The 24,850-nt window shown below is 38.4% G+C and overlaps 1 protein-coding gene across 2 annotated transcripts in view; it reads right to left on the bottom strand.

The window, feature by feature from the left end:
* Positions 1 to 7,781: 7,781 nt before the first annotated feature.
* Positions 7,782 to 24,850, bottom strand: part of CFAP300 (cilia and flagella associated protein 300) — a 29,309-nt gene continuing 12,240 nt past the window's right edge. The window contains exons 3-7 of one of the 2 annotated variants that reach the window (XM_027563928.1): positions 23,340 to 23,415; positions 20,499 to 20,665; positions 16,744 to 16,916; positions 9,513 to 9,579; positions 7,782 to 8,452 (exon numbers count right to left, since the gene is read on the bottom strand). In XM_027563928.1, coding sequence (XP_027419729.1) covers positions 8,324 to 8,452; positions 9,513 to 9,579; positions 16,744 to 16,916; positions 20,499 to 20,665; positions 23,340 to 23,415 — 612 coding nt within the window. In that variant the 3' untranslated portion in view covers positions 7,782 to 8,323. The remainder of the gene's footprint in view (positions 8,453 to 9,512; positions 9,580 to 16,743; positions 16,917 to 20,498; positions 20,666 to 23,339; positions 23,416 to 24,850) is intronic. The other variant, XM_027563927.1, reaches the window with a different exon arrangement.

The following is a 24,850-nucleotide window of genomic DNA, read 5'->3' as shown; positions in this document are numbered from 1 at the left end:
ACACTGGACTATGGTAATAGTTTCTCCATGTCTTCTCAAAGCCATTTACAACTTAACAGCCATGGTGACCCTTTGATCTTTTGAAAATGTACATCACTCCCTTGCTTCAAAACTTATAGCAGTTTCCCACTGCACTACCATTAAATTTCAAACTCATTTTATTGGTGAAACATGAGTGATCTTTCTCTTTCCCAGTTTCAACTCATGTCACTCTTGTCTGTTATGATCTGTTCACAATGACTTCTGTCAATTCCTAGAACACACTAAACTCATGTCCCTCCCAGGGCCTTCACATATGCTGTATTTTTCCTGAGAACATTCTGAGAGTATCATTGACTTATTTCCTAGAAAACTCATACTTTATAATTACTTTATGTATTTTATAGTATTTTTTGTCACTAGATTGTAGTGTTTTGGAAGCTATGATTTTTGGGTTTCGTTTACCACTGTGTTCCCAGGGTTAGCATTGTGCCTGGCACTCAGTGGACATTAGATGAATGATCTAGTTTTCTAAGCATATCTACTGCTCTATTCAGTTCAGTTCAGGTGCTCAGTCATATCCAACTCTTTGCGACCCCATGGACTGCAGCATGCTATGCTCTCCTGTCTATCACCAACTCCAGGAGTTTACTCAAACTCATGTCCATCGAGTCAGTGATGCCATCCAGCCATTTCTCATCAAGTGGCCAAAATATTGGAGCTTCATCTTCAGCATCAGTCCTTCCAATGAATATTCAGGACTGATCTCCTTTAGGACTGACTGGTTGGATCTCTTTGCAGTCCAAAGGACTCTCAAGAATCTACTCCAACACTACAGTTCAAAAGCATCAATTCTTTGGCGCTCAGTTTTCTTTATAGCCCAACTGCTCTATTCAAGGAAGTTCATAATCCTACATGTTCTTTCTACCTCTATACCATAGCCTGAAACATTTTCTCTGCCTAGAAATCTTTCCCCCCAAGCTAATCCATAACTGTCCTTTCTTTTAAAATGTTCCTCAATTCCCTTCTCAAGGAGTCCTTTCATTATGAATCATCCTTGACTCTGATCTCTCTAGACTCCCTTAGAACTTCAGTGATAAGTTTTATATTTTATATGTAGGAAGTAAGCAGTTGCTTTATATGGAGGAAGTAAATAGTTTTAAGCAAAATAAGCATTGTATTTTACAATGTGTTGAGGATAAAAGGTAATACCTGATACAAAATTTGGTTGAATGAAAGTTAATTTATATTGTCATAGGTGGTTTCTATTTTACTACTACTTTCACACATATTTCTAGTAACAAAAAAGATAAGAAAAATAATTTACACATTCTATTTGTTATAGCTCAGTAACTTAGTTTTTTCTTTCTAAAAAAATTAATAAATAAACAGGAATGATAAGTTTCCTTGTCATTGATAAGACCAAGACCACCTTGGTCTTCCCTGGTGGCTCAGATGGCAAGGAATCTGCCTGCGGTGCAGGAGACCTGGGTTGGGAAGATGCCCTGGAGGAGGGCATAGCAACCCACTCCAGTATTCTTGCCTAGAAAATCCCATGGACAGAGGAGCCTGGCGGGTTACAATACAGGGGGTCACAAAGAGTCAGACATGACTGAGCAACTAAGTACACAAGTTTCAACCTTACTGAAATCCAGTTCAGCCTGCCTATCCCAATCCACTTTAACACGTGTGCCAAGTCTCCTGACTTAAAGACTTACATTAGAGGATATGGGGTATACCAGCTTCTTGATCCCTGCCTCCTGTACAATGTCACAAACCTCATTCCATAGTTCATCAGGCACTCTATCTATCAGATCTAGGCCCTTAAATCTATTTGTCACTTCCACTGTATAATCATAAGGGATTTGATTTAGGTCATACCTGAATGGTCTAGTGGTTTTCCCTACTTTCTTCAATATAAGTCTGAATTTGGTAATAAGGAGTTCATGATCTGAGCCACAGTCAGCTCCTGGTCTTGTTTTTGTTGACTGTATAGGGCTTCTCCATCTTTGGCTGCAAAGAATATAATCAATCTGATTTCAGTGTTGACCATCTTGTGATGTCCATGTGTAGAGTCTTCTCTTGTGTTGTTGGAAGAGGGTGTTTGCTATGACCAGTGCATTTTCTTGGCAAAACTCTATTAGTCTTTGCCCTGCTTCATTCCATATTCCAAGGCCAAGTTTGCCTGTTACTCCAGGTGTTTCTTGACTTCTACTTTTGCATTCCAGTCCCCTATAATGAAAAGGACATCTTTTTTGGGTGTTAGTTCTAAAAGATCTTATAGGTCTTCATAGACCTGTTCAACTTCAGCTTCTTCAGCATTACTGGTTGGGGCATAGACTTGGATTGAATGGTTTGCCTTGGAAACGAACAGAGATCATTCTGTTGTTTTTGAGATTGCATCCACGTACTAGACAGGGATCAAGACCATCCCCATGGAAAAGAAATGCAAAAAAGCAAAATGGCTGTCTGGGGAGGCCTTACAAATAGCTGTGAAAAGAAGAGAAGCGAAAAACAAAGGAGAAGAGGAAAGATATAAGCATCTGAATGCGGAGTTCCAAAGAACAGCAAGAAGAGGTAAGAAAGCCTTCCTCAGTGATCAATGCAAAGAAATAGAGGAAAATAACAGAATGGGAAAGACTAGAGAGCTCTTCAAGAAAGTTAGAGATACCAAGGGAACATTTCATGTGAAGATGGGCTCGATAAAGGACAGAAATGGTATGGACCTAACAGAAGCAGAAGATATTAAGAAGAGATGGCAAGAATACACAGAAGAACTGTACAAAAAAGATCTTCATGACCCAGATAATCACAAAGGTGTGATCACTGACATAGAGACATCCTGGAATGTGAAGTCAATTGGGCCTTAGAAAGCATCACTACAAACAAAACTAGTGGAGGTGATGGAATTCCAGTTGAGCTATTTCAAATCCTGAAAGATGATGCTGTGAAAGTGCTGCACTCAATATGCCAACAAATTTGGAAAACTCAGCAGTGGCCACAGGACTGGAAAGGGTCAGTTTTCATTCCAATCCCAAAGAAAGGCAATGCCAAAGAATGCTCAAACTACCGCACAATTGCACTCATCTCACATGCTAGTAAAGTAATGCTCAAAATTCTCTAAGCCAGGCTTCAGCAATATGTGAACCGTGAACTTCCTGATGTTCAAGCTGATTTTAGAAAAGGCAGAGGAACCAGAGATCAAATTGCCAACATCTGCTGGATCATAGAAAAAGCAAGAGAGTTCCAGAAAAACATCTATTTCTGCTTTCTTGACTATGCCAAAGCCTTTGACTGTGTGGATCACAATAAACTGTGGAAAATTCTGAAAGAGATGGGAATACCAGACCACCTGACCTGCCTCTTGAGAAATCTGTATGCAGGTCAGGAAGCAACAGTTAGAACTGGACATGGAACAACAAACTCGTTCCAAATAGGAAAAGGAGTACGTCAAGGCTGTATATTGTCACCCTGCTTAGTTAACTTTTATGCAGAGTACATCATGAGAAACACTGGACTGGAAGAAACACAAGCTGGCATCAAGATTGCTGGGAGAAATATCAATAACCTCAGATATGCAGATGACACCACCCTTATGGCACAAAGTGAAGAGGAACTCAAAAGCCTCTTGATGAAAGTGAAAGTGGAGAGTGAAAAAGTTGGCTTAAAGCTCAACATTTAGAAAACGAAGATCATGGCTTCTGGTCCCATCCCTTCATGGGAAATAGATGGGGAAACAGTGGAAACAGTGTCAGACTTTATTTTTGGGGGGGCTCCAAAATCACTGCAGATGGTGACTGCAGCCATGAAATTAAAAGACGCTTCCTCCTTGGAAGGAAAGTTATGACCAACCTAGATAGCATATTCAAAAGCAGAGACATTACTTTGGCAATACTTTGGCAACAACAGTCTGTCTAGTCAAGGCTATGGTTTTTCCAGTAGTCATGTATGGATGTGAGAGTTGGACTGTGAAGAAAGCTGAGCGCCGAAGAATTGATGCTTTTGAACTGTGGTGTTGGAGAAGACTCTTGAGAGTCCCTTGGACTGCAAGGAGATCCAACCAGTCCCTTCTGAAGGAGATCAGCCCTGGGATTTCCTTGGAAGGAATGATGCTAAAGCTGAAACTCCAGTACTTTGGCCACCTCATGCGAAGAGTTGACTCATTGGAAAAGACTCTGATGCTGGGAGGGATTGGGGGCAGGAGGAGAAGGGGATGACAGAGGATGAGATGGCTGGATGGCATCACTGACTCGATGGACATGAGTCTCAGCGAACTCCGGGAGTTGGTGATGGACAGGGAGGCCTGGCGTGCTGCAATTCGTGGGGTCGCAAAGAGTCGGACATGACTGAGCGACTGAACTGAACTGAATGCAGCTTTTACTCTAAAAGACACATACTTCTCTGTCTTTAATTCTTTCATGTATTCTGTCTTTTTTTTTTTTTTTAACTAGCGAAGTAGAGAGCAGTTGTCCAACCATGGAGTTGCCCACCAGAATGAATATATATTATCAAGGAAATATACAAAACTCAATGTTCCACCTCATAAAAAAGTCAGAACAATTAAAATAATAATTACCATTTCATACAGATTGAAAATAATAAAAATTATGAGTGTGTCATTTCTCCAACAGAACTTTAAGCCTTTTGAGAGTAACTGGGTATTTCTCTCATTGCTCCTCACAAATGTTATGGGTTCTAGAATGTAAACTCCCCAGTATAGACATTTTTGTCTTTTTTACTTATCGCTGTATCTGTAGTACCTAGAAGGGCCCACCCAGCGCATAGTAAGTAATCAATAAATATTTGTGAAAGAATGAAGAATATTAGTTCTTAACAAACTTTTGCTGATTAACTGGATGACTGTAAAGCCTTCAGTCAGTTTTCAGAAACTTCAGACCTAGGTTTTTAAAGTTGTAAGGAGCAAAGTTGGTTGAGCATGGGCCGGGGCAGGCAGAATGAGCGATTTCCCCTCTCTGACCATAGCTTCCTGACACAGTTCCCACTTCCCAGTTCTTAGTGCTTCAAGTACCCAACCCTTCATAATTCACTCAGGGGCTAAGTTTTAGGGCCCATGGTTAATTTTTCCTAATGAGCACTCTATTGTCATGTACTTTATGATACCCAGAAAGGTCTCTATTGTTTTTAACTCAGATCACTCAATTTTGTGTTTCAACAATTATTATAATCTTCTGTTTAACCTTTGGACCTTGAACTTTCTTCATGCCAATTTATAACCGATGGACTAATCTTTCCAGAGTACCACTTTCATAATCCTACTACCCTGCTCAAAGGTCTTCATGACTTCTATACATCACCTACTTAGAAGATTTAAATTTCTTAGCTTTGTACCCATAGCCTTCAGTGACCAGGACCCCATTCCCTTGTCTTCCCTGTGTTATTACCCAGAACTCCCAGACAGAACTCCTCAGTCCATTAGTCCAGGTGTACTTACGTCCTCTTCAAATCACCTTGTTTTTCTATGTCTCTTTATTTATTTGCTTGCTCATGGGTCTTAAGAGCCGCAAGTTCTCTGTTATTCAGCCTAGGGCCCTTTTTTGAACATCCAAATTATAATTCTGTGAGCCTTCTCTCTTTAAGTTACTTTCAGAATTTCTGAAGAATGCTCTCAAATTCTGGAAAAATCATTCTGTTGTTGCTTGCCACTATGGTTGTTTTTTTTCACCCCAGAAAAATCCTCCACCCTCAGCTGATCACAGTTGACTCTTTCAAAGCTGGCTTTCACAGACTGTTACTGTTCTCCAGGGACAATTTTGTCCCCAGCATGTTCCCAGGCTGCATATCTAATCCCACACAGTACAGCTAAATCCAAATTATAGTAGTTTGCAAAATCTTACAAAAGGCTTAGGAAAAGCGAGAGGAAATACTGCATTATTGATACTCCTGGTCCTTACTCGCCCACCCTTCACCCCCCTCACCCCACACCTGCAGTCACACTTCAAAAGCCAGCTTCTCTCCAGCAAGTGGACTCAATCAGGAAACAGATATTGAGTGTCAATTAAGTACCAGGCAGTGTGCTACACATTGGGGATGAACCAGATAGACACAGTTCCTGTTTGCAAGACAGATAGTAAATAAATTACTACAAATAATTGGGAAAATAATTCTAAGTATGCAAAATGCTGCCAAAGAAATACCTGGAGTACGATTTTAAGTCCTCTACATTCTCTAGTGGCCCCGGGGTAGGGGGGCCAAATTAGTAACGGTATAATCTGTAGAAAAGCAATTCTGACCTTAAGGAAGATAGTATTTTACATTATGCAGACAATTTAGCTCCTAGTTTTTTTTATTTCCTCCATGGAGAATGAAAAGAGCCAAAATGCATGAACACTTAAACTATGTCCTTGGTACCATTCTAAGCCCAATATATATTAATTTATATAATTTCCACAATAACCAATGAAGGAGTCCTACTATTTTCCCCGTTTCACAGATAAGACAACTAAGGCACAGAAAGATTGTAACTAGCTCAAAGTCACATAGCAGGTAATGGCAGAATTAAGAATCCAGGCAATCCAACTGCCAGCCCAAATTCTTTATTACTGGGCTATTACACCTCTGAATACAGAGAATTTGCATCATCTTTTCTCAACAGTGCATTCCTGTCTTCTGCCTCTGAATGTGCCCCCAGGGCCAGGCTGAGAGTGCCCCGCCACATCACACTTCTCCACCAACTGCACTGTTTCTTGTAGTTGCTGACAGCCCACAAGTTCCTCTGTAGAAACCAGAGGAGACCCTTCCTAGGTCTAGTTCACAGGGATCACTCATCTCTGAATTCGTGTACAATCACTGTGCACAGACACACTCTTACAGGTTATGTTCTCTACTAGGTTTACAGCAAGTGTGTTTCCCCAAAGTAAAGAGCACATGCCTTGTACAGAACTGGTACTCAGAAATATTAAGAGAGGGTCCCTGGGTTGTAGGGATCTGTATGACAGGCAGCAAAGTCAGTGGCAAATGGACATTTTAGTTCTTGATTTTATGTTTTTTTATGATTTTTTTTACAAAAGTCTATGGATATTAAGACCATATCTGGAAAATATTCAATAAACATTTAACATACCAAAGCATTGTGCCAAGTATTAGAAGTAAAACTGACTCTCTTTCCTGAACTATATACCTAAATTGCCAGCTGCCTTCCAGGTACAACCACAGGTTCAAATCCAAGACTATTATCCTGATCCCTGCAACTCAGAAACACATATTCCAAATGGCTCTTCCTCAAGGTTTCAGCACTTCTTGCAGGCTCTCCATCATCATCTTTGGGGTACATGTCAATCGTTAAAAATATCAAAGTTATATATTCATTGTATGATGGTAATGAGGGGCTTCCCTAATAGCTCTAGTTGGTAAAGAATCAGCCTGCAACGCAGGACACCCTGGTTCAATTCCTGGGTCAGGAAGATCTGCTGGAGAAAAGATAGGCTACCCACTCCATTAATCTTGGGTTTCCCTGGTGTCTCAGCTGGTAAAGAATCTGCCTGCAATGTGGGATACCTAGGTTCAATCCCTGAGTTGGGAAGATCCCCTGGAGAAGGGAAAGGGTATCCACTCCTGTAGTCTGGCCTGGAGAATTCCATGGACTTTATATAGTCTATGGGGTCACAAAGAGTTGGGCATGACTGAGAGACTTTTACTTTCAATGAGGGGACAGTACTAGACACCCTGTACTTTAATCATCTGCCAACTTAATAATACCATGAGGGCAGCTCTCTTTGTTTATATAGCTCTTGGATTAGTGGTGGGGCAGCTCCAATTTTATTACATAATAAAAGAGTTTTCAATTATGCTCAGAACATTTTTATTTATTGAGAATTTAAGTGGGACAAATGAAACACAGGAATTGTTATGCTTTTCACAGTTCCAGAAACAAATCTTCATGCGATGAAGAAACATAATTAAATGAAACTTAAATTTTAAAAGCTAACGATTCACTTTAATGATTCACGGTTAGACATGTTTAGTTTTCTCCCACAATTTCAATCCAGAATTAATTGGCTTCTAAAATAAAATACATGGAATACTGAAGACTCACTTGAAACTTAATGCAACAAATATGAACAAGATTTTTAGTTCTTTGTGACTTTCTGTAAAAATTCCATAACTGTATTGGTGTAGATTACAATAGAGATAAAATCTGGTTCCTGTGTTGGTATTCTACAAAAATTTAAAGAAAGGCATCTTGGTATTTGTTTTCTTCTGCTCTGCACAGGTTCTTTACATTTTACTTGAATTAACTTGCAGGGTAAATGTTTATCTGTAAATCAGTGTTAAAATAAAAAATTGGTAAAGCAAAAACAGTAAGTATAGATAACCTGAAAAAATATTAAGACACTTCCCCCATGCCATAACAGTGGTATAAAACATGAACATGACGCTTGATAGGATCCACAATAAAGTAAGAGAATGTCTGTTCATGACTCTTTGTTGAAGGGTAGCACACACCAACAGAATCCTGAAAAAGATAAACTTTTTAAATATACAGCTACATTTAAATAATAATCAATACATTTAGCTATTATGTATTTTCTATTAAAATATCATGAAGCACATATCAAATCTTTAACAATAAGTTGGACAGCACAGTCTACTATGCCAACAACACATATATACTATGCACACATGCATACTTGACCTTAAGGAATTTATAATCCAGAGGAAACTCTATCTTTTAAAAAAGTGCTAATATAGAAAAAATAGTTTTGTATTTTTCTTCTATCTTTGCTTTTGTTAGAACATAGTCTGTACATACTATTTGGGCTGGGACTATGTTTCTTTTGTTTAACCCTGGACCCTAGCCCAGCACAGTAGCTGATACACAGTAGGAATTTTAAAAATAATTATTCAGTGATTGAATAGTTACAAACTGCTTCATATGTATAATAATATTTTGTGCAATGCTAAAATTCAAGTATCAGATTCTGTGATACAAAAACATTTATGTCATTCTTACTTATTTGTCCTATAAATTATGGTTTGACAAGTTTAAGGAACTGTGTTCTACCTCATCTGAGCTACAGATTTAGCTCTAAAAGAAGTAACTATTATTAGGCATGGATAACAGAAAAGCTGGGGGGGAAAGTTCATCCCGTTCTCCAAATACAGCATAGCTCATCAACTTTTAAGAGAAAACTATTAAGTTTATGTTAACTATGTTCTGTGCATACATGTATGAAGTAAAAAAATAAAAGTGTTAAGTTGTTCAGTCACGTCCAGCTCTTTGGAAGACCCCGTGGACTGTAGCCCACCAAGCTCCTCTGCCCATGGAATTCTCCTGGCAAGAATACTGGAGTAGGTAGCCATTCCCTTCTCTAAGAGATCTTCCCACTCCAGGGACTGAACCTGGGTCTCCTGCATTGCAGGCTTATTCTTTACTGCCTTAGCCACCAAGGAAGTGTATACACGGATATGTTCTATTAACCATGTCTCTCCTAGTTGCTAACTCCAGTTACAACAATCCTTTTAATAACAAGTAATTAAATTGATTGGCTGCAAATTTCCCCCTCAACACTTACATATGCTGTAACTTTAAAAATAGAAGAGGTAATTTGTATTTTCTTGGTTTGAGGATTCTTCCGAACACTAAAATAGGGGGGAAAAGGGAACATTTTAAAATTCAGCAAACACTAGCATAATATATTTAAGATACTGATCTCTTTTAGTACTTGGGTGTCCTCGTTCACATATAACATGGAAATATAAAATATCTAATTAAGTAGTTTGAAAAGGACGGCATCTGTGGTTTCAGCAAGGTTGACTGAATTGAAATTGCAGAAAATGGAATTTTTCAGTTAGAGGGTTTGAGGTCAGTTTGAGACTCAGATGATAAAAGCAGTCTCAGGCCAGAGAGAATTACTGACAAACAAGAATAGGTTAAAGTTAGACTTAATGGTAAACAGCTTAAAGGGGTAGATAAAAGCATACTAAAGACTTAAATAGCCTGAACATAAATTCCAGTTCTGTCACCAATTTGTTATTCTACTTTAAGCAAGATTAACCTTTCTGAACATTAGTTTCCTCATATGTGAACTCATGATATGGTTCCTTTTAGGATTATATGAGAATTAGGTGGAATAATATCTATGAAAACTATTTGTTAAATCATGTATTGCTAAATTAAAACCACTTTCTCTCCTAGCTCTTTCACTTATTCTCCCCACAAAAGATAATCTTTAGTAACACATAGTGCGGAAGCAAACTGAGGATTGGGGAAATAAATGACTTAAAATATATATAAATAAATACACATTAAATTTATAATGCTTTACAATCTGCAAAAAACCTTTTTATACTTTACTTCACATAAAGATCACACAACTCAGTGAGGTAGGCATCATTCTGCCCATTTAATAGACAATAGAACTAGAGAAGTTAAATGATATATTTAAGACATTCCAACTAAAAGTGGCATTTCTGGAAATAGAATGTAGGTGATAAGGAGTCCAGTTTTCTTTCTCTACATTTCACCTGTTTATCTATACTTACGCTATAAATTCATATGCATCAAAGGTATTGTTCATGTGTTATGTGTGTAGTTTAAATTTAAAGGAAGGGAACCCTCTTCACTTTGTCAGGTGAGATTACTGCTTTCCCTTCACTATGTATGTAAAAAAAATGGGGGCAAAGAGAGACGAGCAGGAAGAAGGGGGACTCTGGGGGAGGGTATGCACGTACATGTGTGTTTGAGCTTGGGTACCTGTTGGAGGTGGCCCACACGGACCATTTCAGGGTTTAGGGTTCAAGATTCTTAGGGAGTTTTCATCTCAAAAACATTTCACTAAGATTTAAACCCAGGAATCATGCGATTATATTGATTTCTATCTATTTCTGTAACATGAGTTGAGGTCATCTTCTTTCATTTCTTTTTTTTTTTTCTTCTTTTTTCTTTTTTTTTTCCTTTCATTTCTAATGCCTAAGATACACTGCTTGACAGTTGGAGACTACATTTAAAACTTCTTGCTTATCATAGGGAAGACTATAACCACTACATATAAAACATTTATATATACCTATATGACCACCCAGATTAAAATACAGAACCTATCTATAGTTATATCTAATTTTAAATCTTGATTTGGAGGTGGTTATTTGGGTATAAACATATATAAAAATTCACTGAGCTTATGTGTACTACGATTTGTTGAGATTACTGTATGCAAATTACTCCTTAGTTTAAAAAAGTCTAAAAAAAAAGAACCCTTGTAAATGTTTGTGCTTATCAGATGAACTCGGAGGAAAATTTAGTATTTGATACTACCTATATAATCACTTAACACCTACAAACACGTACCATAGATGTCTTACTTTTATAAAGAAACTGCATTGGTACATTATTAGAAGTTGGTTCTTAATAGATATAAATATTATTCCACTTTACTACCTCTGATCCTGTATTACTGTTACTTTAAAATATCTCTAAGACAATTTGTCTAATTTTTTATAAATCAAGCAAACTACAGTATTATCTGTCTTATATCTCATAAGAAAAAAAGAAAAGGAAATGTAAAGTGATATTCATTTGTGCCCTGGGGTGTTCTACTAACAATTGCATTGTATCAGATTTTTAGCACTCACTAAGTCACTCTCCAAAAACTGGTTCCAAATCGGGAAAGGAGTACATCAAGGTTGTATATTGTCACTCTGCTTATTTAACTTATATACAGAGTATATCATGAGAAACGCTGGGCTGGATGAATCACAAGCTGGGATCAAGATTGCTGGGGGAAATATCAATAACCTCAGATATGTAGATGACACCACCCTTATGGCAGAAAGTGAAGAACTAAAGAGCCTCTTGATAAAAGTGAAAGAGGAGAGTGAAAAAGTTGGCTTAAAGCTCAATGGTGTGATCACTCATCTAGAGTCAGACATCCTGGAATGTGAAGTCAAGTGGGCGTTAGAAAGCATCACTACAAACAAAGCTAGTGGAGGTGATGGAATTCCAGTTGACCTATTTCAAATCCTGAAAGATGATGTTGTGAAAGCACTGCACTCAATATGCCAGCAAATTTGGAAAACTCAGCAGTGGCCACAGGACTGGAAAAGGTCAGTTTTCATTCCAATGCCAAAGAATGCTCAAACTACCGCACACGCTAGTAAAGTAATGCTCAAAATTCTCCAAGCCAGCCTTCAGCAATACGTGAACCGTGAACTGCCAGATGTTCAAGCTGGTTTTAGAAAAGGCAGAGGAACCAGAGATCAAATTGCCAACATCCGCTGGATCATGGAAAAAGCAAGAGAGTTCCAGAAAAACATCTATTTCTGCTTTCTTGACTATGCCAAAGCCTTTGACTGTGTGGATCACAATAAACTGTGGAAAATTCTGAAAGAGATGGGAATACCAGACCACCTGACCTGCCTCTTGAGAAATTTGTATGCAGGTCAGGAAGCAACAGTTAGAACTGGACATGGAACAACAGACTGGTTCCAAATAGGAAAAGGAGTACATCAAGGCTGTATATTGTCACCCTATTTATTTAACTTATATGCAGAGTACATCATGAGAAACGCTGGACTGGAAGAAACACAAGCTGGAATCAAGATTGCCGGGAGAAATATCAATAACCTCAGATATGCAGATGACACCACCCTTATGGCAGAAAGTGAAGAGGAACTCAAAAGCCTCTTGATGAAAGTGAAAGAGAGTGAAAAAGTTGGCTTAAAGCCCAACATTCAGAAAACTAAAATCATGGCATCTGGTCCCATCACTTAATGGCAAATAGATGGGAAAACAGTGGAAAGTGTCAGACTTTAATTTTTTGGAGCTCCAAAATCACTGCAGATGGTGACTGCAGCCATGAAATTAAAAGATGCTTACTCCTTGGAAGGAAAGTTATGACCAACCTAGACAGCATATTAAAAAGCAGAGACATTACTTTGCCAACAAAGGTCTGTCTAGTCAAGGCTATGGTTTTTCCAGTGGTCATGTATGGATGTGAGAGTTGGACTATAAAGAAAGCTGAGCACAGAATTGATGCTTTTGAAGTGTGGTGCTGGAGAAGACTCTTGAGAGTCCCTTGGACTGCAAGGAGATCCAACCAGTCCATCCTAAAGGAGATCAGCCCTGGGTGTTCATTGGAAGGACTGATGTTGAAGCTGAAACTCTTAAAACTCTGGTGACCTGACGGGAAGAACTGACTCATTTGTACAGACCCTGATGCTGGGAAAGATTGAAGGTGGGAGGAGAAGGGGACAACAGAGGATGAGATGGTTGGATGGCATCACCAACTGGATGGACATGGGTTTGGGTACACTCCAGGAGTTGGTGAGTGACAGGGAAGCCTGGTGTGCTGCAGTCCACGGGGTTGCAAACAGTCAGATCTGACTGAGCAACTGGACTGAACTGAAGTCACTCTCCAGGTACCATGGTTTTTAAGGATATTGGAACATAATTTCCACATAGTTCTTTTAAAAAATATGATTAGGGAATTCCCTCATGATCCAGTGGTTAAAAATTGGTGCTTTCACTGCTAGGGCTCCTTGTTGGATCCTTGGCTAGGGAACTAAGCTCCTGCAACCCTCATAGCACAGCTAAAAAAAAAAAAATTGGATGTTAACAGTATGATTATATTAATGGTTTAGAAATAAAATAATATGACTGATTTCTTATCAATATCATTTGTGCTAATTTCTAAGGATTTGTCCCATATTGATTCTAAATGTCATGGTGTACAGACCATTCTAGCTAACTCTGCTCATTTTAAGAAACAATAATCCTATTGCTTAATAAGCATCAGAAGGCCATAATCTAAGCTGCTGCTGCTGCTGCTAAGTCGCTTCAGTCGTGTCCGATTCTATGAGACCCCATAGATGGCAGTCCACCAGGCTCCCCCGTCCCTGGGATTCTCCAGGCAAGAACACTGGAGTGGGTTGCCATTTCCTTCTCCAATGCATGAAAGTGAAAAGTGAAAGTGAAGTCGGTCAGTCGTGTCTGACTCTTAGCGACCCCATGGAGTGCAGCCCCCCAGGCTCCTCTGTCCATGGGATTTTCCAGGAAAGAGTATTGCGTGGAGTGCCATTGCCTTCTCTTAAACCAGTTCAAATCATAAATCTGCGGGAGATATATAGTTTGGGAACCTCTCCAAAAAATCTGACAAGAGTGTGTTTAATGTCTAAAATAGTAAAGACAGAGGCACTGTTAGTGCGTATAGAATTATTTCTAAGACATTTTCGAAATGTAATGAAACAATTGATCATTTAGTCTGATAAAATGATTCTAAAGTATTGCCTATGTGATTTAAAGAAGCCATAATCCTTGAAAATAAGGCATTTCCTAAAACATTTAAGATGTCTATTATAGGATTTATATTAATAATTATGGATGAGGGATAAAATACCTTAAGAATGTTTTTATCCTTTTGTTTGAGCTGCTGCTGCTGCTGCAAAGTCGCTTCAGTCGTGTCAGACTCTGTGCGACCCCATGGACTGCAGCCTACCAGGCTCCTCCATCCATGGGATTTTCCAGGCAAGAGTACTGGAGTGGGCTGCCATGAGCTAGAGACCTCTAAAATCAGGCTCTGTAATGTGCCCCCAATATCTACTGATACAAACATATGGGATCAACTTCTTTGCTAAAATTACATGGTAACAATGTTTACCTGCAAGGGCAGGTTAGATACTGTAAGGTAGCCACTGCATGTATAATTAGAAAGAGAGCAGATATTTTTCTAAAGCAGGTAAAAACACCCAAATTTCAAGTAAAGGAACAGAAAAAAATATTCTTGGTTAAACTTGTACAAATGACACGACTAGATATGTGGCTCAGAATTCTGAGAAATTACTGACGATACTTCACGTCCCACCTGTGCTTTCTCTCTTCTATATCCCTTGATAACGGCTATGTTGAACCACACTATATCTTTATCTTAACCAAGATGTTTATTCTCATCATAATTTTCTACTGAAGTTGCGTTGAGAAGATGTCTTTTCCTCATTCACCAAAGAAACTCATAAGCATGCTTAAACTTGGATCATTGAGAGAAATATTTAATGGTTCTCAAAGAAAAGTAATGCTCTAACTGGCTAGTCTTCTCAGTCACCCCAGAACAACAGACTTGGGGTGCATCGCCCCTGAATTGGGAACAGACTGCCCTCCTCTTTGCTGGCCCTTGTGGACTCCATTCCATCAAGAAATTCTTGACCACTTGTACCCACACTGACAATGTCTTCCTTTGAAATTCTGAGGTTTTTATTACAGTATAAAGAGCTATAAACATTTGCCTATACATAACTGAACATTGGATTATATAAAAAATACTTATAAAATATTTTAAGCAATTACTTTATTATTATTTCCTATGTTAACTTGTAATTTCCTTGAGGTCAGAGACCACCTGATGATGCCTCTTGCACTCCTGAGTGCCTCCTGATGACTCCTCAGTGCCTGCCAGGGTTCCGTGCCCAATATTAACACTTGCTGGTGGCCTAATCAAGTGAGTCCATGGATACAGTTCCTATTCTTTGTATACGATGTCATGAATTTTGGCTACTCATTTTATGAGTGACCATAACTCTGAGTCATACATTTCTTAGCACCCTCAAACACAGAAGAGAATCACAAGAATTCAGGCAAGAGAATGTGGGAAAAAACTGTAGTTTCTGTGATGTTTAGGTTCTGAAGTTGTTTCAAGTATCTCTAACAGAACCTCTTCCTCCACGGCACATGGCAGTGAGGAATTCCACAGGTTCCTGTGGCTGGTGAGGGACAGCACACTGTGGCGTGTGTGTGTCTGGGGTATGCTGAGGAGTATCTAGTGGGAGTGCTAGAAGTCGTCTAAATTTTCATGGACTGCGAACGATAAGAATATGTTTGATGTAGGTATGTGCATCTTGCTTCTGAAATTGTTTCTGTAATTTCTCTTCTAATAATCTTTATGAATTGACACAATAACTGTTTCATAAAAATCAGAAACAGATTATAGAAATATTTTTGTTTTTAAAACTGTATCAGAAATAAACTCAGGAGAGTAACTGAAGCATGCAGTTTGTTGTTCAGCTGTATGACACGTGTAATGGTATGAGAATCAAGGTGTTGAGGATAGTCAAGTAGTAAGAGTCTAATAGGAAGCTAGTTCTACTGTTTGCCTATTAAAGTAAAAATCTGTAAACAAACTCTGGGAACCTTTGCTTTTACTTTTTCCTATCCTGTTTGCCTATTAACATGATCCAATATCTTCATCATTGAAAAACCCAACCATAGAATGTTCACTCAAATTAAAATAAATCAAAGTTCTTATCCTCACGTGATCTTCAAAAAGAAAAAAAAGCCCTAGTCCAATACCAAAAACAAAACTAGGATTGATTTTGAAAAGATAAACACCTTGGTGAAATTCTTCCCCCTTCCTTAGAACAAAGGTAATTTTTTTACTATTATTTATTAGTAATAGTCAAGCAAATTCAAACATCCTGAGGGATCTCATGTCTCCTTGAGATTTAAAAGGAGGCCTGGGGGGAAAAGGGAGACCTGGAAGACAGCAGTTGCCAGTAAGGGATAGAGTGAGTGACAGGCCTGGCTGAGGAAAGGTCAAGAGGCAGAAGACAGAACTGAGGACCAAAACAGGGTCAGGGAGATGAAATGTTCTAGTTTGGAAGTGAAGAAGGAGGCTCTGAGGAGAGAGCCAGAGAAGTGCTATTTTTGTTCACTTTGGTTATTAATAGATCCACAAATGGAGGCTGGGTAATCTCACCAGAGTTAAACAATTTCCTCTGCTCTTCAGAGATTTACATATTGTAACACAGCAACATTACCTCACTAGATCCTTATAGATAAGCTTTGTTGTTTCCAGATATGGATTAATTACATCTTCATATTGACAAAGGGCTCCACCAAGGCAAAGATGTTTGAAAAGACAAAACAGGAACTCTTCTCTCTCTGGTTGGCTGAATACTTCATATTTTTCTGAGTCTTCCACTAGCAAAACCTATATAAGATGATAAAATTCATCTTAATGTAACATAATTCGAGGTTCTAATTTTTATGCTTTCAAAAGTTTCAATATATATGTTTAAAAGTGATTTTAGAACTATTTTAAGAACCAATCCCGAGGCCATGGAGAAGAAGATCTGTAAGACCTGTGCTTATTTTCCCTCCATTAGGTAATAACACTCAGTGAAAGGAATAAATCTAAACACAAGCCTTCTCTTCTGTTGCTTTGTTCTAGTTTAATCTTTAGTACTTTCGTGCTACTGCAATTTTAGTCTTGAGTCACTGTGAATCTCATTTGGAAACAATGGGAGTATAAATAAACGGAGAAACTTCTCCATCATAATCTTTGCTTCTACCAAGAAACTAAACAAAATTGTTCATTTTCTAAGCCCTCTCATGGTGTTTGGATTACTACTTTCCTTATGCCTGCAGTTACTCCATTTTGAACTATTCTGGTAGCTGGAGCCTCATAATCACCTCTCTCTTTTTTTCCTGCTCTTCTCTAATAATATCACCTTACACATCACCAACTTACATGGACTCTTGCTCCTTGAGCCCTTGCTACCTCTTTCGGAAAACAGTTTGGCTAGCTCTGATGTGGAGGATTTTCTTACACCATTGTGAATTACAGACAGTTGCTTAATTTGTTGACTGCAGTGGACACAAACAGGTGATGAATGTATACTACAAAATATATTCCTTTTTATTGAATTGCTTATACACCACTTACTTGAAAAAAAGAATGTGAACTAAGCTAACAATAAAATATAGATACACTAAGATAAAAATAATAAGAAACAAAAGAATGTAACCAAGACATAAATTGGGAAGAGAAAAAAAATACACAGAAGGAACTCCAGATGGAGAAAAGCTATAAAAATTGTGTGTAACACTTAATACTGCCATACAGGTAAAGGAGGGACACATGAGTCATATAACAATCACAGTCTAGCAGTAAGAAGCACATTTTTATTAGGAAAATTGATTAAACGTAATCATTTTATTTACCTTAATCTCAAATGAAAATCACTTCAAGGTCATTACATAAAGAGGCATTTAAAAGTAATAAACTTTATGGTACTGTCTGTATATAATTTACTTATAATGACTTGATGAAAGCCAAAGTATATAGAGTAAAAGACAGGTGAGGGCTTCCCCGATGGCTCAGTGGTGAAGAATCCACCTGCCAATGCAGGAGACACGAATTTGATCCCTGGTCTGGGATGGTCCCACGTGCTGCAGAGCAACTAAGCCCGTGCGCCACATCTACTGAGTCTGTGTTCTAGAGCCCAGGAGCCACAGCCACAACTAGCCGCTGCAAATACTGAGGCCCACAGCCTAGAAGCCGCGTTCCACCTCGAGAGAAAGCCTACATACTGCACCCAGAGAGTAGCCCTGCTTGCTGCAAGTAGAGAAAAGCCCACCCCGCAACGAAGATGCAGCACAGCTATAAAAAAAATTATTAATAATAATAAAAAAAGATAGTTGAGAGGAAGTGGGCCACAGTTTATTATTCTGTGTGCCACATGTAACACTTGCACTTCTCCCCTCCGTCTCTTTCTCCCTCTCGATAAGGAAATGTTGTGATACTGAAACCCAGGTTTGCAGCTGCTTAAAGTTCTGGCCCTTAAAGAACAGTTCATACATTTCTAACACAAGGACTCTCATATACTGAACTGATTAGGCTGTGCAATTAAAAGATTGCAATAGAAAAATTTTGTAGTGAATGTTAAAACAATAATGCTTTATGTCTGATCTCCCTGTTCACATACAGATCTGTTCAGCTGTGTAGCCCTCCAAGAGTAGATATGCGATAGTTAATGAGTCCAACTTCTGAGCCCCAGTCAGGAAGGATACTATGATCAGTTCTTACCTGAGAGCTGGCCTACAGAATCTGTATTGCTACACAGTGGGAGGGACCTTTCCAGTTCAGGCTAAAGCTAGAAGCTATTTTGGCACCCGACTCCAGTACTCTTGCCTGGAAAATCTCATGGACGGAGGAACCTGGTAGGCTGCAGTCCATGGGGTCACTAAGAGTCGGACATGACTGAGTGACTTCACTTTCATGCATTGGAGAAGGAAATGGCAACCCACTCCAGTGTTATTGCCTGGAGAATCCCAGGGACAGGGGAGCCTGGTGGGCTGCCATCTATGGGGTCGCGCAGAGTCAGACACGACTGAAGCGACTTAGCAGCAGCAGCATTTATATATATATTTTTTAGCCAGAAAGCAACAAAGTTCAATAAAGCCTTCTCTGTTGCCACAGAATGGCAAAGAACACAAGAGCAAAACATAGAGGCAAGCAGCAAAAAACATGGAGCCCCAATACTTCCTGAATAGAGGCGCTATTCACCGCAATAAATAAAACAGGCAGCAAAAGGTGGTTTTGCAGAGTATTCTGTTGAAAACTAAACCCTTTTAAAAAGTCCATTGCTGAGGCTCTCTCTATAGAGGTGAGGGCATAGGAGTGAGAGTTCTTTTAGGTACTGTTCTAGTGAAGATCAATATACAGACTGGTGGGATGCCCTCTGGTCTCCTTCGGATAAGCTTTCTGTGTCCAGAATGGTATACGAGTGGTTTCCCTAGTTCATTTTTATCTGGATTTGTAATATATTAGATTTGTACATCTCTCTTAATGTAGAGTAATAATAATAGTAATTAGTAGTAGTAGTTAATATTATTGAAAGATTACTAAGTGCTGGGCATTGTACAAAGCATTTTAAATGCATTATCTAACAAAATTCTTACATTATTCTGATTTCATATAAGAAACTGAAGCTTAGAGAGGTTAAATATGACCAGGATTAAGTGGCACAGCCTGAATTGGAACCTACATCTATTTGATAGCCCTAAATTTTTACCACCTTTAAATAATAATAATTCATTTCAACAGGATTTCATAAAATGCTTTCTCAACTCACTTTCTCAACAATTTTAGGAAGAGAGTAGAATGGGCATTTTAATTTCCATAGTGTATAGATAAGACCTTGAGGCTCAAGATACAGAATGACTTGCCTAAGGTTATTATTTTCTTATAAATAAATCAGGAATTAGGTGAATAATCCATGTCTTCTGATGTCAAGTTTAGTACACCTCTCATTAAAACAAAAATTAGCTTGGTTAATCAAATAGCTTTTTGATCTCAGCAATGAGATTGACAGATTATTTCACTCCAGGGATGTTTTTAAATACTCATTTCATATGTTAATGGAAAATTTGAAAGAAAAATAGTCATCAATTTAATAGGTCAGTGTTTCTTGAGCTCAGGGTTTACTGACATTATGGGCCAGATAACTTTGTTTTGGGGACTGTCCTGTGCATTGTTTGATGTTTAACATCATCCCTGGTCTCTACCCGTTAGATATCAGTAAAACCCCACTGAGAACTAATGAAATATACAAATGAACAAGTTGATAAGAAAAGTGCCATTCAATAAGACACCTACGTGCAATGATTATTACTGATCATTATTCATTGATAAGAGGTATTTTATGGGTTTTAGGCAGGCACAAGTTTTTGACATTAAGCATTTCCTGAGATGAAATTCTATCGTGAAAATTTTAAATTCTGTACTTACTTTTCGTAACTCATCAGAAATAAGGAAGGGATCACAAAAAGAATCTAGACATTTAACAATATATCCATTGTCTCGTACAATAGCTTCATCATATAACCGATTAAAAAATGACATTGAAAGCTGTGTGCAAGGAACGTTTATAGCTTCAATTTTTTTCACTTCAGTTCCTGAATAAAGAGATATAAAATTAATGTAGTATTCTCAATTACTTCCAAAATAAATATCACTATGCAGAGATTCTAAGAATTAACAAAAAATGACATATGTTTTGATATATTTAAAAGACACATTAGTTTAGGGGTTTTATTAAATTCTTATTTTGCAGGTTATTTTTATTATTAAAATTTATAACAAAATTTCATCATTTCAGGCCTAGATGAAGAATATGTAAATTAGAAAATATCAGTACTTGAAAATGAAATACATTTATTGAGTAGTAGGAGGTTCTTAGAACACTTTTAATGAATGATATCAGAACTACCTGTAAAAACATAGAAATTGCTTCATATGATTTTGGATTTGTATTATGTTTAATGCTTTATAATTCATAATACAAAAATTTTAATTAATGTAACAAGTGTGTTTCTAAAGTCATTGAGGGTGTTTTGAAAATATTTCTCTCCGTTAAAAAATTTCCTCCTCTGATCTCACTGACATTGTTTATTACAAAAAAAGTTTTCTCCAAGCCAAGGTAAATTTTGAACCAGGTCCTACTCAAGTTATTACAAGTATGGAATTAGAGAAATTTGAAATCTTTTGTTCTAATCTGGTATTCTATTTTTCTCTTTCAGCTCTAGTTCTTCCCCCTTCCAAACCTGCACTCCCTCCCTGACATTTCCAGAATGTGTCTTTCAGGAATGTATTTTCTGTTAGTAGAGGTTCTATTAAGTGATAGAAAGATATAAAGATTAAGGTGAATATTTTTATTATTGCCTCAGTGAATCACTCAGTCAGTTTCTCTCTTTTGCGCACCTACATATAAACACGCACTCACTCAGATATAAAGGGATGGGGCTCTCCTTGTGCAAAGTTCTAGGAAGACTGCAGAGAGACGTAGTATGTCCTCTCCCCAATACTTTTGCTGGATCTCTGATCTGAGAAGCAGTTTGAGCTTGAGAAGAGTAATATTGGTGATTATTTGCAATTCCTCCCTCTTGTCCACCCAGAGTCCTGGCTAGGCACTATTGCTCTCGTTCTGATCCTGAGCTGGGCTAGTGTGGAGGAAAGAAGACTGTCTGGAGCCAAGAACTTGTGTGTGAGTCATTCAGCTGTGTCTGACTCTTTGTGACCCCATGGACACAAGGCTTCCCCGGTGGCTCAGATGGTAAAAAACTGGGTTTACCTCAGTTATTTCAAAAGCTATGCTGCTAAGAAAAGCTCCTTTTGTTTCAGAGGCAAAATTCTCTGGGGGATTAAAGTGAAAAGAAGATCCTGGAAAGTGATAAAGTAGGTCTGAGCAATATTGGAAAACCAAAGAACAAGAGCAGTATAAAACCAAACAATCTTTGAGCATGAGTTGGTGGCCAGAGGATGAAGGACTGATACTGGGCAACTTGCCACTTTAATAAAAGTGCCACTTTAATACCCTGGATCTGATGTGGGGAGTGGCAGGAGGGTATGGATGGTGAGAGAATGTAATTAAATTCAAACCACTTAGTCTGAGACACAGAAATAGCATTTGCTATGGACTGAATTGTGTCCCTCCAAAACTCATAATGTTAAAACCCTGTCCCCAAAAGTGATGGTACTTTGAGATGGAGCCTTTGGAGAAAGTAATGAGGTCATGGTGGGTTAGGAGGACCTCAACATATGAAGTTTGAAGGGACACAATTCAGTCCATAGGCTTCTGCCCTTGTCCCCCCTCCCAAATTTATTTTATCCCGACAACCTCAAAAGTCTCAATTCATTCCGGCATCAGCCAAAAAGTTTAAAGTCCAAAGTGCCATCGAAATATCATCTAAATCAGATATGGATGAGACTCGAGGTATAATTTGTCCTGAGGCAAAATTCCGCTCCAGCTATGAACCTGTGAGATGAGACGTTACAGGCTTCCAGAATACAATGGTGAAACAGGCATAGGACAGACATTTGTAGTCCAAAAGGGAGAAATAGCGAAGAAGAAAGAGGTGATGGTCCCAAGCCAGTCTAAAACTTGACAAGGCAAATTTCATTAGACTTGAAGCCTCAAGAGTAATCCTCTCTGGTCCAATGCTCTGCCTGCCAGACCTACTGGATGGGGGGTGGCCCCGTGTTTCTCCCTCTGAGGGAGTGTGTCACTGAAACTGAGGGGTGGCCCTGATGATCTCTGAATTGCCTTCACAGTCCTTCTTCTCTTTGCTTGCAGCCATGGGCCGCCTCAAATAAGATTTCACCCAAGCACCCTCGTGTTAGTGGACTCTTACCTGACCCTCTTCCCTTGGGTGGAATTGACCACTCCCCTCCTTTTGCTCCCATTGCTATGGGATATACCAGCGATATATTACTGCACGTATTTTCAAACATATCAATGAGTTCTTTGAGTACAGGTTTTCTCTTATTCTAATTTCTCTTATTTCTCATTCCCTGCATCTGTCAGAGTCCATGGATGGTGCACAATAAATACTTTCCAAATGAATGTAAAGAGAGAAAAACTGCTCTTCTGTGCTAGGCCAGGACATGTATAGTGGACCCTTGCAGGGAAGATGTATGGCAGGCCTGGCACAGACAGTTATCTTGACCTTGATGTTATCAAATGTGAGTCACTATTCATAATTTGTATTTTAATATTGAAAATTCCTGAAATGAAATTTTGTTATAATAGTAAAATAGTAATATGAAGAGATGAAAATAAATTTTGTTTACCTAATGTAAGCCACTCTCCAGAAGATTCTGAAAGTAATTTCAAATTGGGAATAACATTTGGATCTTTGAAAAAGGCCTAAAATACAAATTTGAGGGGAACAAAGTTAGTTACATTATTATCCACAAGAATAAGAATTAACTTCTAAAATAACTATAGTAGAATCTTATTTAAGTTGGGGAAGGGTAATCTTTAATTGTTAAAATATCTAAGTAATTAATGTGTCATAAAGAAATGAAGTTTTGTTACCTTCACTTTAGAACAGTATTAACAATAATGTCCAAGTAGCTACCTTTGGAACTTAATAAATAGAAAGTTATGATTTATAGTGAAAAGTAGGAAGTTAAATAATGTTTGGAAATTTTGTTTTCTTTTAACCTCATTCTCTCAATTAACTGACTTAGTAATCATTACTCCCACTCTCCCTACCTCCCAAATCTAAAAAGTGAAAGTGAAAGTTGCTTAGTCATGTCCAACTCTTTGTGACCCATAGTCTGTCCATGGAATATTCCCAACAAGAATACTGGAGTGGGTAGCCATTGGCTTCCCTGGTGGCTCAGACAATAAAAAATCTGCCTGCAATGCAGGACACTAGGATTTGATCCTGGTGTCAGGAGAAAGGAATGGCTACCTACTCCAGTATTCTTGCTTGGAGAATTCCATGGACAGAGGAGCCTGGCAAGCTACACAGTTCATGTGGTCACAAAGAGTTGGACTTGACTGAGAGACTAAATCTAAATCTAAATGTAATTGTCACACATTACACAGAAAAGTGACAGATTTTGCTTTTTAAAAATGAAAACTTTCTGTATAGCAAAAGAAGGAAAAGTAGCCATGAGTTTTATTTTTAGGCACTAGCAGCTGACTCTGGGCAAAAAGATCTGAAGAGACACTTATTACAAGTATCTCAGGCAGTCCACATAATTTTCAGGAGATATAGAGAATCAGGCTAAGGCACTGGGAATAATACAGAATCATATGTAGAGCAGCCCTGATGAGGAAACAGTCTCCATTGCTACAGCCTCGCCAAGCACTAAAAAATGCTATCATGATCCCTTCCTCACCAAGGCCACTGCTGTGCCAGGACTGCCCTGCCTGAAAGCTGGATGCCTCAGCCACCAACCCTTAGGGTTCTGTGTACAGAATCTTTCCTTAAGTTGCTCACTTTCTTTTTTGTAGCAAATTTATTTATTTTAATTGGAGGCTAATTACTTTACAATATTGTAGCGGTTTTGCCATACACTGACATGAATCCACCACGGGTGTACATGTGTTCCCCATCCTGAACCCCCCTCCCACCTCCCTCAGTTGCTCACTTTCGAAAAACTGGTTTTGTACTGATGAGTCATTAGTAACACTAGATCCTAGGTTTGCACTGAGTGCAAAAATAGGCAAGTATTACAAAATGAAGTAAACCGTCAACAAAATGAAAAGGCAACCCACTGAAAGGGAGAAGATATTTGCAAGTCATACACCTGATAAGGGGTTAATCCAAACTATATAAGGAACTCAG

The sequence above is a fragment of the Bos indicus x Bos taurus genome, chromosome 15 (assembly GCF_003369695.1).
Source record: "Bos indicus x Bos taurus breed Angus x Brahman F1 hybrid chromosome 15, Bos_hybrid_MaternalHap_v2.0, whole genome shotgun sequence".
In the NCBI taxonomy this organism is placed as follows: domain Eukaryota; kingdom Metazoa; phylum Chordata; class Mammalia; order Artiodactyla; family Bovidae; genus Bos; species Bos indicus x Bos taurus.
This window is presented reverse-complemented; position numbering and strand designations above follow the sequence as displayed.